General features: G+C 49.7%; 1 protein-coding gene across 1 annotated transcript in view; it reads left to right on the top strand.

Moving 5' to 3' along the window:
- The window catches only part of Zmynd12 (zinc finger MYND-type containing 12), a 28470-nt gene extending 24358 nt beyond the window's left edge, over positions 1 to 4112 (top strand). Inside the window, exons 7-8 of the mRNA XM_038334579.1 lie at positions 1283 to 1428; positions 3976 to 4112. Of these exons, the coding sequence (XP_038190507.1) occupies positions 1283 to 1428; positions 3976 to 4098 (269 nt within the window). The 3' untranslated portion in view covers positions 4099 to 4112. The remainder of the gene's footprint in view (positions 1 to 1282; positions 1429 to 3975) is intronic.
- The last annotated feature ends 11568 nt before the right edge of the window (positions 4113 to 15680 follow it).

Here is a 15680-nt window from a genome sequence, read left to right as displayed (position 1 = left end):
TTGTGCCAATGTCAGGAGGAATTCAGATCCCTGCCATCACACACAATCCTCAGGAGGGTGATACAGGCAGACTTAGGGAGAAGGGGGCCCCATTAGACCATGTTGGTTTCTACCTTGCATCTGTTTCTTATTTGTTGTGCCTCTATGGTACATAAGCCCAGCGATGCTCTGTGCAGAACAAAGGTGCTTTGTTGGTTACTCCTAGCACCCTGTCCTCCTCCTCTACAGGGCGGTGAGGTCCTGGGTAGTAGGGCTAGACTTGATCTATCTCCATCCTCACGCCTGCCATGGGCTGCTTATTGGGTAGCACTGTCGTGGGCCATGTCCTCTGAGATGGTAAAGAGATGGGGAATCTGGTTTCCACTCAAAAGTCACCCCCAGTACGGGTGATACCGAGCCCACCTGCAGCGGCAAAGGACATTCTGCAAGCACAAATTCTGTGAGAAGTCCCAGAACGAGGAGTACGGAGGAGGGGCGGCACTGAAGGGCGACTTCGAAGGCAGGATTTTAAGATGAGGTTTAGAAAAGTAGTAACGTTATCCAGTTTTCCCATCAGGAGAGTGGTTCATGTTGTAGTAGGAACACAGCCATGCATGGGCAGCCACACTTAGCATCATGCGTATGTCCTTTGTGCCTTTTTCTTTAAACCTGTCACTTAAATATATGCTCTTAAGTGCAGGCCCATCATAACTGCACAATAAATGGTGACCAATACAGGAATGAAAACTTCTGTGAGAAACTCATCCATAATCTCAGCACTTAGAGGTGGAGGTAGGGGGATAGAAGTTCAAGGCCAGCCTGGGCTACATAGCAAGTTGAATACGTATTTCAATCAAACAAAACAAAACAAAGAAAACAAGCTCAAGGAAATAAACAGACTCAGTGGGGGAACAGACCAGCTGCTGTTGGTCAGCTGCCTTTGACCTCTGTGGGAGGAACTGGGCTGAGTGGTGGCTGAATGGGTGCTGAGGAATCCGGCCTGACAGATTCCTTGTATTAAGGCTGCAGGAGACTTCAGCCTCTGAAGTAGAATCCTTGGCAGCTTTGGGGGCTGTGGTCATCCAGTACTGGCCTGCTAGAGAGCTGGAGAGCTGTAGCAAGCTGTTCTCCTCCCCGACTTCTGGCAGTCCCACTGTGCAGCTAGGACCCGTGAGGAGGCCACAGCAGGCCACAACTGAGTGTTTAGGGCAAGGACAGGGGTGTGTGTCCCATGCATCCAGCTCTTAACTCCACTGCCAGCAGCCTCCAAGGTCTGTGTTCCTCTCTTCCTCTTCCAATGCAGATGAAGCCCAGGAGGCAGAAGCCATTCAGATCCTAACTTCAATTCTGAGCATTCGAGAATCTACCTCCGACAAAGCACCCCAAAAAACCATCTTTGTTCTAAAGACCCTGAGCATGCTTTACTTTCTGATGTTGGAGTGTTCAAAGGTAAGCTGCCCAGAAAAGTTGTCTAAATGGGGAGATAGCAAAAAAAAAAAAAAAAAAAAAAAAAAAAAAAAAAAAAAAAAAAGCATCTAGCAGTTCAGGTCAACTATGTCTTGCCTTCTACCCCTGGGCAAGCCTTCACTCTATAACATTGCCAGTCTGGTTGTGTAATAATGGACTCTGGATTTCTTCTATCGGCGGGTTGGGGAGAGGGAATTTCCCAGGGCTGTGTGGAGGAACTGAGCGGGATTGGGGGTGGGGGCAGTGCCTGAAAACCTGCCGCATCCAGGAAGGTTCTGAAGATGCTGGTGGAGACGGAAGTGGCTGCTGTGTCCTAGCTCCCTGTTGCTGTGGGGATCTAGGCAGACAGGAACTGCCATGCAGCTGTTAAAAAGGGTGCCAGATACTGCCTAAAGCTCATCACATGACTGTCATGTTTAATTCTCACCCCTCCTTTATAGATAAAGGGACTGAGGCACAGGAAGGCTTGATTATTTTCCCAATGTCTTATAGACAGTAAGCGGTCTATTTCGGGCTATTGACCGATTCATCCATTCAAATATTTATCGAGCATCTACCACTTAAAAGGCTTTCTGCCAAGAATGGGGAAGACAGTAGCAAACAACCAAACAAGTTACGTCTCTGTAGAACCTGGGACTTCTGGAGAAAGGGAAGCTACCATAATCAGACAGGCACAGGAAAGTGTGGTATCGTCTCAGGCAGTAAAGCCTGCTGTAAGAGAAACAGAGCAGACGTGCAGTGGGCAATGTGGGGTTCCCACTGCTCTTCCGTCCTCCTTCCTCCCTCCCTTCCCTCCACATCTGCTAAGCACAGGGCCTGGCGCCTTGGAAAGGGTCTGGAGGAGCTCGGTCCAGTCAGGGGAGAGTGACACTGAGCTCGGGACACTGGGGCACACAAGAGGGGCGCTAATCCTGAAATTCTGAGAAATTCTGGGAGAAATAGAGAATGGGAAATATTTCCAGAGAATTTCCAAATTTTCATCATCTAAAACCTCTTTTCTATAGGTCAATGTCCATTTTAGGGGGAAGTCATTGTTCCAAAGTGTACTAAGGATGTTGGGGCCTGTCTTATGCTGAGATCAGCAACTCCTGTCTATGTCTTTCTTCCCTGTCTACAACTGCCAAGTCCCACTTCCGCATTCGCTTCCTCATTGTGCTGAACACCATGACCAAAGCCAACCTGAGGGGAGGAGAGGGTTTACTTTGACTTCCACTTCCAGGTTACTGAGGAAAGTCAGTAAGAGCGGAAGCAGATGCCATGGAGGAAGGATGCTTACTGGCTCACCAGCTCAGGGACGGTGCTGCCCACCGTGGGCTGCGCCCTCACACCTATTGCCACTCAAGACAGTCTCTCATAGACATGGCCACAGTCAGCCTGATCATGGCAATTCTTCAAATGAGCTTCTCCCATCCCAGATTCCCTAGGTTGTGTCAAATCTACAATAAAAACTAACCAGGACAGCTAGGCAGTGGTGGTGCACGCCTTTAATCCCAGCACTCTGGAGACAGAGCCAGGCAGATCTCTGTGTTTGAGCCCAGCCTGGTCTACAGAGTGAGTTCCAGGACAGCCAGGGCTACACAGAGAAACCCTGTCTCAAAAAGGGGAGGGGACCTAACCAGGACATCCACTTCCAACACCGATACTTCTGATACCTCTTTTCTGCTTTCTTTGGTTCTTTGACATACATTACTGTTTAAAATTCTGTCATAAGTATGGATGAGGTGGTGCACACATGTAATCTCAGCACTCAGGGGATAGACACAGTAGGATCAGAAGTTGAAGCTCATTCTCGACTACACAGTAAGTATGAGACCAGCCTGGGCTATGAAAAAGCCTGTCTAGTCGGGCGGTGGTGCCACACCCCTTTAATACTAGCATTGGGAGGCAGAGACAGGTGGGTCTTTGTGAGTTTGAGGCCAGCCTGGTCTACACGATCTAGTTCCAGGACAGCCAGGGCTATTATCCTCTTTTATTATTCATTGTGCTTATTTTCTTTCCTGCTCTGTGTGAGTTTCACGAGGACATAGATTTCTGTGTATAGTTGGTTCCTGGCAGATTGCAGCTGCTCAATTAACACTGTTTAGAAGGAAGGGTGGAGAAAATAGGAACCAGAGACTGCCCTGAACTAGAGATCCTGTGGAGCCTCTGCCCAAACCTCTGGACCCTAGGGTCTCTGGGATAATCCACTCGGGACACCGCTGGCCTCTCTGCCTCCCGACTCTGGTCCCTGGCTGGAGCCCCCCCCCCCCAGCTCTCACCTTGCTGAGGAGGTGTACCTGAGTCCCTGGCTGGAGGCCTCCCCAGCTCTCACCTTGCTGAGGAGGTGTACCTGGGTCCCTGGCTGGAGGGCCCCCCAGCTCTCACCTTGCTGAGGAGGTGTACCTGGCTCTGAACTTTCTGTGGAGCTCAGTGGCTAGCGAGAGAAGGTGGCCAGTTCCCCGCCCAGTTCCTGAGCTAGCCACAAATTCAGTTTCTTACTGATACTCTTTCCTGGCACCACTTCAGCTGACCACGGAAATTCTGTTTCAGGCAAAGGAGTATGCCTCGAGAGCCCTCAGTCTAGCCGAAGAGCATCTTAGCGTGCAGGAGCAAAGGGTTATTCAAGAGTTACTGGATATCATCTCCACCGAGGAAGAGCAGCCTGTTCCCTAGAGAGGAGGTGCTGGTGGTGCCCTGGGGGCTGAGGACTGACTGCTGCACTCCTCAGAGATGCGCAGAGGTCCTTTGGTCTGCTTCCACTCCTCCCCTGGGACTTCCTGAGGGACTGTGATCCTATTAGCATGTGATATATAGAGCTTTGGACACGGCAGTCAATAAAGCTGTTGTTTATCATGGCCTTGCCCTTGGCTAATCTGCAGCTTTGGGTGACTATAGTTACATCCTAAAATGGTGTTGTGATTAAACTGTGAAGAGTTCATCATGTTCCCTGCAAGCCTCCCCCCTCCTCCACGATGTGTGTGCTTCCTAGTTCTTCACCAAGTGAGGGGATGGGGGTAGATTATATTGGAGCAGAGTTTCTCTGACCCTGGAATTAAGTTAGCATTAACCAGAGGCAGACTGTGGGGAAAAAATAAGCCATTATAATCCCTAGAGCAATCATTGAGAAAATAATTTAAAATAGTTAAGAATGAACAAATGGATTAAAACAATCGGGAAAAGACTGCAGTGAAAGTGGAGCAGAGGGACACAAAGGATGGGAAACAGAAAACCAAGACAAAGCACAGACATCAGGGAGTCCCGGTCAGCACTGGCTAAGACACTATTTGAAGCAGGCATGAGCGTCTGTACTGTCTAGAGGAGCGCCCCCCACAAAAGAAAGACCTTTAATGCTGAGGACAGACTGGGCAACTGTGTTGCTTTTGCTGTTGTTCTGAATAAAAATATTTGGTATAAAAAAACCTAAACTCATGGCTGGAGATGGATCACAGTTGGTGGAGCACTTGCCTGGCCTTCAGAAACCCTGATGGAACTTCAGCACCACATAAATTAGCATGGTGGTACACACCTGCAATCCCAGCACTTAGGAGGATCAGAAGTTCAGGGTCAGCCTCAGCTACAGAGTAAGTATAAGGCCAAGCTGGGCTACATGATATTCTGTCTCAAAAAAAAAAGTGAATTCTGGTCTGGAGGGATGGTTCAGTGGTTTGCAACACTTGCTGCTCTTCCGGAAGATCTGGGTTCAGTTCCCAGCACCCACATAGGGCTTCTCAAAGCTGCTTGCAACTCCAGCTACAGGGGATCCAACACCCTCTTCTGGATTCTGCAGGCAGGGCATACATGTGGTGTGCACTTTCACACACAGGCACATAGAATAAATAAAATAAAATAATATGTTTCTTTCCTGGTTTTGTGAGATAAAGTCTCACTATGCAGCCCCGGCTGCTGTGGAACTCTCTGTGAAGATAAGGCTGACCTCAGACTTACAAATGTCTGTCTCCTGAGTGTTAGGAATGTTCTTAAGATGAGCCTCTCTGCCGGGCGGTGGTGGCGCACGCCTTTAATCCCAGCACTCAGGAGGCAGAGGCAGAGGCGAACTCTCTGAGTTCGAGCCCAGCCTGGTCTTAGTTCCAGGACAGGCTCTAGAAACTACAGGGAAACCCTGTCTCGAAAAACCAAAAAAAAAAAAAAAAAAAAAAAAAAAAAAAAAAAAGATGAGCCTCTCCACCAACACAAATAATTCCCATCAGACCAGATTAGACCAAATCAATGCCCATGTTTACCCATGTAGCACTCCCAGGTGGCCAAGAAAGCATGGCGGGGTAACAGAGACAGACGGGGGTGGGGTTGGGGACCACGTGTTCTTTTTCTCTGCAGCAGCCTAAATAGCCTGTGGGAGTGGTCCTGGGAGAGGGGACAGAACATGGACACTGTTGGGCTATGGTGGCCTGGAGCTACTGACGAGGCAGCGAGGAGCTGAGAGGTAAAGATACCCTAAGTGACATTAGGAAAAGGAAGCGGAGTTCGAGAGAGAACTGTTAGACTACCACATGCATGGTCACGAGTACCTTGGAAATGGACATTTCCATTAGGGATGATGTGTAGGCAAGGAAGTGAGGAACCTGAGCCGGTGATGGCGTCGAGGCCCTGGAGCTGACACATGGTCTCAGAACTCCTGGGATGTCTTGCTTCCACCCAGACCCCACCTGTGCTCCGTGTGTCCGTTCTACCACAAGGCTTTATCATTTTCTCTGTAGTATCTACTGTTTTCTGAGCCTTGAAAGTAAGTCGCAGATGTGATGCCATGTCAGCCCCCAATATATATCCTGTATGCGACAAACAAAACAAGCGCATTTTCTTAGTCTCATCAGGCAGTTGGCATAAATCCAATCCCATGCAACACGACGCAGACCATATTCACATTTTCCCAGTCCAGTTATCCTAACCCTGCCTTTGGCAGCAAGAAAAACCAGCTGCTATAGTTCTCCAGTCAGAGATTTTAGGATCGACAGGGCAGTGCTTCTCGAATGTACTCTTGTTTTGAGGATTTCAGCCAAGGTAGGCTAGTAATCCAAGATGCAAGGTCCTCGGGAGACTAAAGAGCTGTGAGTCGCTGAGCAGAGCTAACCCACGCTTGGTGGAAGAGCGTGCCGTGCGGGAGAAGTCTACTCTCTGAGTTAGAAAGCAGCAGCCAGTGGAGAAGCAGTGGGTGCCAGTGAGACAGACGGGTGGTACCAGGAGCAGGAAGCTGTGGGGTGAGGGAGCAGAAGACCGCAGGGCATCAGGAATCAAAGGAGAGGCAGTTTCAACAGCTACCAGCTTAGGCGGTGACTGTAACCAGACTCAGTCTCTCCACTGAGTCCCCACTCCACCTATTTCTGTCAGAGCCACAGACGAGGTGGCCGGGCAGCAATCTTCCACCCTCTCCTCATACCTCTTGTCATGACAAACCCACTGGCCTATGCTGGAGCTCTGTGTAGTTCTGGGTGCCTGGGGGAATCAGGATATGGACTGGGTGCTAATGGTGTCAGGGGCTCATTGTTAATATGTCCCATGGGACAACAGCGTACAGAAGCTACTTTTGAGATTTTTATTTCTAATTTCTGTGCATGAGTATTTGCTTGAGTGCATGTCTATACATCATGTACACTACCTGTGGAGACCAGAAGATGGTTTAGGATCCCCTAGGACTGGAACTACAGATGACTGTGAATCTCCACATGGGCACTGGGAATTGAACTCAGGTTCCTTGCAAGAGCAGTGGATGCTCTTAGCGGCTGGGTCATCTGTTCAGCACCCATCCTTTCAGGAGAGATCCTCTACGGGTAACTGGGGCTTTGGAACAGTGAGGAGAGAGTAGAGGAGGAGAAAGTGGAGCACGGTAGTATCTCAGAGACAGAGTGAATGAAAATAGCTCGTTCCAGACCCTGCAGGGACAGCCAGCCATGAAGACCACTATTAAGTACACAGCAGACCTCTCTCCAGCAGTCCCTTTTCTGAGACCCTAGGCCCATCTTGTAAACTGCGACCTGGAAAAGTCACATTCTTGGGTCCTTGTCACTTGGTCCACTCGGCTTTTGTTACCTATCCTCCCCACACCCTCCCCCCAGAGACAGGGTTTCTCTGTGTAGCCCTGGCTGTCCTGGAACCCACTCTGTAGACCAGGCTGTCCTCAAACTCACAAAGATTCATCTGCCTCTGCCTCCCGCGTGCTGGGATTAAAGGCAGGCGCCACCGCCGCCCGGCTGTTACTTTATTCTCTAGTCTGTACTGGTGGATCCACACACAACATGAGCCTCAAAGGAAGTTCCTTGTCCAAACACAGGACTTCCAGATAAGATGTCAGATTAGAAACTTTACTGATGAGACTCGGTGAGAGAAAACTGTGGACTGTAGACACACAGCCTCCGTCCCTGCAAGAGACAACCACTGCAGGGTAAAGGAGCTTAGCAAGTCAGGTGACATCTCCATGGGCAAGCAGGCAGGAGCTGCTGGGAAGTGAACTGTGTCTCCAGCGAGGTCGGTGCTTTTTCACATGCTAGCGCTGCTGCAGGAACAGTTGGACGGCTGAGGACTGGATACACAGTGGGCGGTGACATCCAAGAGCTGAAGGCTTTGAAGTAGAGCCCGGCAGGTATAGCTAACATCACTTTCTCATCCACCTCCCCAACTTACCCCTCCGTCCTCCCTATCCCCCCTCCCGCGCGCGCGCACTGACACTGTGGAACACCTAACGGAAGAGCTGTGGCCAAGTCCGGGGCCTGGCTAGTCCAACTGTCTCTACACATCCATGGTCAGAGCAAGGGAGTGAAGAGCAACACCGGGAGGCTGAGGCAGGCTTAAGGGAGAGCGCAGCAAGGGTTACCCCACCTCTGCCCAGCGGTGTTACCAAAACAGAGAGCATCAAGGAGGGAACAGATCCACACTGCTTGGCTCAGCACCTTTGGGCCAAAGACCGCATCCCAAAGCGAAACCACTTATAATCCCAGGGGACTCCTCTTCTGGCTTCTTTGGGCACCGCACCCACAGGGCCGTCAGTTGCCCACATACATGTATACACAGGAATGAAAATAATAAACCTTTTCCTTTTCTTTCTTTACTTTTTGTTTATTTGTTTATTTGTTTGGTTTTTTTGTTTTGTTTCATTTGTTTTTCGAAACAGGCCTGGCTGTCCTGGAACTAGCTCTTATAGACCAGGCTGGCCTCGAACTCACAGAGATCCGCCTGCCTCTGTCTCCCGAGTGCTGGGATTAAAGGCGTGTGCCGCCACTGCCTGGCAATATTTTCCTAAAAAATTATTTAAAAAAGAAAGATTATTGAAAAGTTTCTACACCCAGATAAGCCTCTCTGCCGACACGATAATCCAAATCAGACTGAATCAAACTGAATTAGAAAAAGCCCAGGTTTAACGGATATAAATGCTCCCGATGGCTTTCCAGGCATCCCCCACCCCCAGTAAGAAGACAGGAAAGAAAGACTGGAAAACCCACGTGTTTGTTCTGGGGAGGGGCAGTTTAAATACCCTTTGGGAGTGGTCTTGATCATCTCTGGGGAGGGATCATTGTTTGGCAGGTTTTCTCTGGGGCGGAGTCTAGACTGAGACAACACCAAGGGAGGAGGCTTGGGGTGTGGCTTCCACCCAAACATTTCAGGCTCTTTGGATATATGGATGCCACCTGGTCACATTCACAGCGTTTGAAGGGAAGGATGACAGGAGGATATAACTTGGGGTCTTACTACAAATCCGTTTTGACTTCAAGGCGGATGCTGGCCCTGACTCCCACCTCTTTTGGGAGCAGCCTTAGTCCAGGAGCCTCAGGCCTGTCACCTTCAGCATTCTCTCACAGCTCCTCCCAGGAAGTCTTGTTAGGCAAGAGCAGCCGTGATGGCCCCACTGACCTGTCCCAGTTCTTTGATCCTAGAGACTATGGATCCCTGAGGACCCCTGGCCGCACCACACTGCTATTTTAAACAGCTTTTAAGTCTCCCACATGGTTTAAATTGTAATTCACTCGTCAGAGCAGGAGAGCATGGCAAGCAGCCCTGACAAGCTCACACCACCTGCAACAGTGCCCCCCCCCATCATCTTGACAGCAGGGAGCTGTTACAATTCAAACAACACTCTGCGTTTGAAAGGAAAATTATGGTTTTTCAGAATGCAGCTGGTGCACGGGTGAATAGGATGAAGCCTCTCTGAAGCATCCCCCCTCATTTTATGATATGAAAATAATAAAATGAAGACTCAGCATGTGACTTACTTAAAAGGCTGTCCAAAAGCCGCGGAGCACAAAGGCGAAGGCGCCATTCTGGTCCGCAGCCATAATCTTAATAACAAAGCCAAGAAGAGCAGATCATCTCAAACGGATTTCTCCTCTATTGGGAGAGCTAACTTTGTTGGTGCTGTGAAACCCTCTCGCAAACGAGCTCTTTCGTGGCCCAGTTAACATCTGTTCTTTCCTTACAGCAGGCTTTCCAGTTTGCCAGTTCTGCAAGGGAAACCCGCAGTGGACTCTTCCCCAAGGGAACTCAGCCAGAGTGTTTCCCACAGGGGAGACCGTACCTAACGAACCACGTCAACACTGCCAAGGCACACTGCCCAGGCAACGGAAAGGTAGGCAGACTCTGCAGAAAGCAGTGTTAGCAAGCAGTCTGCCCGACTTCACGTCAATCACTCAGGTTTTGCCACTGGCTTCCAGAAAAACCTCCACACACGCTACCTCCCTGGAATTGAGACGCTCCTGTGCTTATATGTATTTTCTTTCCTCTGTCACCCCGTGGCACTGGTGTGCCAGCCCTCTTGATGCTGTGGTGTCTGCCCATCACTGTGGTGTAGATGCCTCCTCCTCCATGCAGTATTCCAGGCTGCTAGTGTAGTGGCTGGGAAGAAATGCCCAACTGCATACCATTGTGTCGTATTTCCAGTGCACGAATACAAATAACATCGGGAATGTAAGAAACAGCGAAACAATTGTGAGGTTTTGAGGCCACGTCCCCCCATTTGTTTGCTTTGTAGACCAGGCTAGGCCGGAACCCACACAGATCCACCAGCCTCTGCCTATGAGTACTGGGATTAAGTTTGAGAGTTTTGAGTGTTTGTTGTCTCGAGGCAGGGTCTTCATGTAGCCTAGCCTTGAATGTAGCCCAGGATGACCTGGAACTTCTGATCCTCTCCTCTGCTCCCTGAGTGCTGGGATTATAGGTGTGAACTGTCTGGTTTTCTGCAGTGCTGGGGACTGAACTCTGAACTCATGTATGCTATGTGGGCACTTTAATTACCAACTGAATCACAAGCAACTTCTGTTTAAAACATTTACTTTATTTTTTAATTATTTTTTTAATTTTTATTTTATGTGCATTGGTATTTTGCCTGCATGTATGTCTGTGTGAGAGTGTCAGATTCTCCTGGGACTGGAGTTACAGACAGGTGTGAACTGCCATGTGCGTAATGGGAATTGAACCCAGGTCCTCTGGAAGAACAGCTAGTGCTCTTAACCACTGAGCCATCTCTCCAGCTCCCTGAAATATTTTTAAATCATAGTCTTACACAATTTGGTCATAACTGGTGACTGTGTTTAATAACATTCTCACAAGACTCTTGAATAATAAGCAATCCATTCTTGTGAGCCAGGACTAGCCATTACTGCTCTCTGGGAACCTCCAGGTAACACACTAGGCACTTACCTAATCTTGCCCTCTCCCTCAAAAGACCCCCCACAAAAATACCTTATCAGTTCCCCAGTCACCCAGGGTCCCTCGTTCTCCCTTTATGAGATATTGGCGCTCCTATACAGGAGAATCTGGGAGTCCCCCTGAGGACCAGCCCCAAACAGCAGCATTTTAGCCTGCTCTACTGGCTGCTTCCATCTGACCTCAGGGCTGTCATCCCCTCCAAGTCCAGATGGTGCCATTAGCTTTCTCTCTGCACAGCTCCCTCCCCACTTCCACGCTCCCCTCACCCTGTTTGACAGGTTTAATGCAACTCCCTGGCACCTCCTCTGTCCATGTGATGCAAAGCCAGCAGATCTGAGACAGAAGAGCCAAGAAAACCAGGTGCTAAATCATGCAAGGTCAGGCTTCCTGGCAGCTCCCAGCCACCCCTTGTCCCAGACAGACTTTCCGCCAGAATTGTTCTAAGTCGTATACATTCCCCATGGCTTGCACGGCTATGCTGTACAATCTCAAGGATGGATGGAGCCTTCCAGACATTAAGCCTGTACCACAGTCTGCTCCTGCAGCCGTTCCCTCCCCACACCCCCGCCTCCCTTCCTTCCAGCTGTAAGCTGCTGTCTGCCTGCTTTTATCCCTTGGCACCCAGCCACAATCCTGGGAAGGCACTGCTTCTGATTGCTCACAGTGGGGGAAACGAGAGCAAGGCACCCAAAGGAAGCCAAGCCCGTGAAAAAAAATGTTTCTTTCACATTCAAGGCTGTGTTTATTGATCATATTTATAGCTGACAGAAGATTTAGTAAGATGTGGTGGCTGTGTCTAGTGTCACACAAGGTTATCTGGTTTGAACCAGACCCAACCCAAACTGGCACCATTGACTTTAGTCCCCGTCATCTTCCACGCGTACCCAAGAGCTAGAAGTGCAAATGATTGCTAGGGCGTTAACCTAGTCAGTGCAGGGAGAATGAAGTGTGTCGCCTTGAGAGAGGGCATTTAGGTTTCCCTGGGGGAGGGAGCTATGTTGAAGACAATGCCTTTTAAAGTCACCAGTTTAAGGTGAAACTTTGACTGGGACCAAGGTAAGAGAAAGAATGGCTGCATTCAGGAGCAGGAAGTTGTTCCGGGAAGCCGACACAAATACCACGTGGAAGAAGGGTCCTGGAGATTCCTCTGCGGTCTGTGAGAAGGACTTTCTGTGTGGTCACACCTGTGCTGCTGCAGCCTCTGCTGCCCTCATGCACCACACACACACACACGCACACATACACACGCACACACACATACACACGCACACACGCACACACACACACACCCCACACACGGGCACGTACACTTCACGAATTGTTTCTGTTTGTAGAAGCGGAGCAGGGAAGGAAACGTTTTGCCTTAATGGATAGTGTGGGGACAACACCGGTGCTTAGAACGAGGTAGCAGGGGTTTGGGGCCAGCAGGTGCTGCCAAAACACGAGTCCTTTAGAACCCACAGAAATTCAGGGGCTCGGTTACCAGACCCGCCTGGTTCTCAAGGGGTAGCTGCCCGCTGACATTGAGCTTCATGGGGAAGAATCTCTACTGTGTGTCTGATTGTAGAGGTGATGCAAAGAGGCGGGGACTTTTGACAGTTGTCTGCAATTGGAGGGAGTTACAGGATTCTCCCTCAGCTTGATCTCCAGGACTTCAGCAGAGAGAGACAGCAGTCAAGCTGGGACACAGGAGGCTCTCTGTCAGCTTGGCCTGAACCTTCCCCCTCCATCGCATTTCCAAGTGAAGCAAACCCTCTCCATTGGTCTGTGAAGGGCTCGGCCTCACATTCTGCAAACCTCATTCATGCCCCTCCACACTCCCACATGAGTGCTGAGGCCCAGGCAGCTGGCTCATTGACATCACGGTGCTTGACCAACTCTTCTGAACAGAAAGGGTAGAGGGTGGGATGGCACACAGTGCTAGCCAGGTGGAGGAAGACTCGCCTGTGGCAGTATGCTAGGTCTAGCCTTGTGACCCTGGCTTCTGGAACTCATCTCTGCTTCCACAAGATGGGGAACATACTCGTCTCCAACCTGGCTCTCCGGTGTGACTTTTCTAATGTTACATTGGAGTCTCGGAAGTTACAGAGGTTACCGAATGGGGATGGAAAGCTAGTTCTGTGGTGATCCTAAGTGTTGCTGATGTAGGAGACATCTTTAGGAGGAAATGGGAAAGCTCAGAAGGGAGTTCGGACTGAGCTGTGCGAACCTAGGAGAGGAGGTGCCAGGGTTCATAGATTTGCAACAGTGACTGGCTTTGTTGGAGGAAAGGCTTAGAACAGTTTGTCTTCAAGAGGCTCCCTTAGGGAAAAACATTCTGTGGTGTTTTGAATGAGTTGCCCCTCCATAAGTCTCGGCATTAGTACATGGTCCCCTGTTGGTGGCTCTTTGGGGAGGCTTAGGCAGTGTGGCCTTGTTGGAGGAAGTGTGTCACTGGGGGTGGTTTTGAGGTTTCATTTTGGTACAATCTCTCCATTTCCTGTTTGCAGTCCAAGATTTCTCATCTGTTCCTGCCACCAAGCAGGTGCTTGCTGCCACGCTGCCCTGCTATGATGGACCCGCTGGAACCACAAGCCCCACATAAACTCTTACCTCTGTAAGCTGCTTTGGTCATGTCTTATCTTAGCAGCATAAAAGTACCTAAGACATGTCTTAATGCAATTATCCGTATGAACCTCAAGTTCCTAAGCCAACAGCAACATCAGGGATTTTTTTCAACAACCCTTCTTTTTTATATTTTAAGTTTTTGTGTGTATGGATATTTTGTCTGTGTGTGTGTCTGTGTGCCATGTGTGTGCCTAGTGCCTGCAGAGGCCAGAAGGGGGTGTCAGATCCCCTGGAACTGGAGTTATAGTTGTGAAGTTTTGTGTGTGTGTGTATGTGCGCGCGCGCTAGGAATGGAACCTGGGTCCTCTGGAAGAGCAGTCAGTGCTCTTAACTACCAAGCTGTCTCTCCAGTCACACCACCAGGATTTCTATCAGGACCTAAGAACATGACCTTTGAGGGCAGTGATAAATAGCCGTGGCTAGTGTCCTCACATCTGCCTAGACTACCACCAGGCAGAGGCCGTACCTGTGAGTTACAGGGGCAGTATCCAGATATGCCTGATGAAGTCACTCCCCACTTTAAGCTTTGTACATGGTATTCTGGGATTTGGTCGGTCCTAGAACCCTGTCTGTCTCCCAAATTAGCTGCTTCCATCTTTCCTATATTTGCAGGGTGTCCTTACCAATGACTTAAGGCATTTCCCCCTCCTTTTCTCTATAGAGCTCCAAGTGATCCTGATTTCCTCTGCAACCTGGCCTGTCTGGCCTGAGAATGCCCAGGTGGGAGTGCCGAGCCAGCAACATGGATGGCCCAGGATTCACTTATGCTGCTTCTCCCATTCTAAAGACCTAAGGTCTCCAGCCCACCTTCCGTTCGCCCTGCGCACACTCAGACAAGACAACAGAAGATGTTTTTCCCCAAGTGCAGAATCGTGTATATTCTGAGTGACTGAACTATTGACATTCAAGTTTTGACCAGTTTCAAGATGTTGCTACCAGACAGTGGGAAGACTATATACACACCCCGAATCTGTGTTACAGAGGAAGACTTGGTGTTGGTATACATGAGTCAAGGGTTTCAGGTTAGACAGGATACAGCTAGGTTCTCAGGCTATCCCAAGAGCCTTACTCCTTGCTAGAAGGAAGGCCTCTATGAAGCTGTATTCTTTCTGGACCCATACTACTGTTGAGTTGGCTAATGCCAAGAATGTAAGTCTCTTCATCTTTTAGCTCTCAAGAGGAGTGATGAGAAACATAAAGCTACGTGTGGGAGGTGTCTGTCCCCACCTCCCACAAATGCACAGCCGTGCTTGTTAACTCACTTCAACCTCAGAGTGCACCAAGAGGTAAATGTAATAGGCCGTTTCCCCTGTCTACAGAGAGGAACTATGGAGACACAGAGCTCAGGTGGTCAGCTGTGTTGGCAGAACCAGAGCCAGACTCTGGTTCTGCTTCCCCATGTTCTTTCCAGCAAGGGTAGGCAGCTGTGGCAAGAATGGATGGGCCACCGAGCTGAGACTCAAATCATTGTCCACAGCTAGCTGTGGGGTGGACATCCCGGAGCAGGGCTAGGATCCAGGTGAGTCAGCTCTCCTGCCGCTAGGCAGGGTTAGTTGGGGCAATAACACCAATGACAGACATCTCTCCCAGCTGGGAAACGGGCCTCCTTTGGCAAAGGAATCTAGGAAGTCTGAGACCTTCTACCAGGGCCTTAGTGGACTCAGACCCATGAGAGGAGTCTTGCACTAGACAGTGGCCATGCATGAGTGTGGCTTCCAAGAGGCCAACACTTGACTCACATCTGACCACTTCCAGCAGCAAGAGAACACGATTAGCCTTCTTCTAAAGCCATCCTGAGCCCTGAGTGGTAAGATGATATGGTTCTTAGTCTACAAGAGTGAAGTGTTACCGGTTTTCAACCACACTGACACGTTACGCGGGTTTTAGTTCAGTGGCATAAATCCGGGGTGAGACTGCATAGACGTGACAGCTGTGAGGTGGGACCTCTCTATGGCGTGGCACCACATTTTTCATTTGTACAACTGTTGCTTGGTGAAATC

This window comes from Arvicola amphibius, chromosome 6 (genome assembly GCF_903992535.2).
Source record: "Arvicola amphibius chromosome 6, mArvAmp1.2, whole genome shotgun sequence".
In the NCBI taxonomy this organism is placed as follows: Eukaryota; Metazoa; Chordata; class Mammalia; order Rodentia; family Cricetidae; genus Arvicola; species Arvicola amphibius.
Note: the sequence above shows the minus strand (reverse complement) of the source record. Positions and strands in the feature narration are given on the sequence as shown.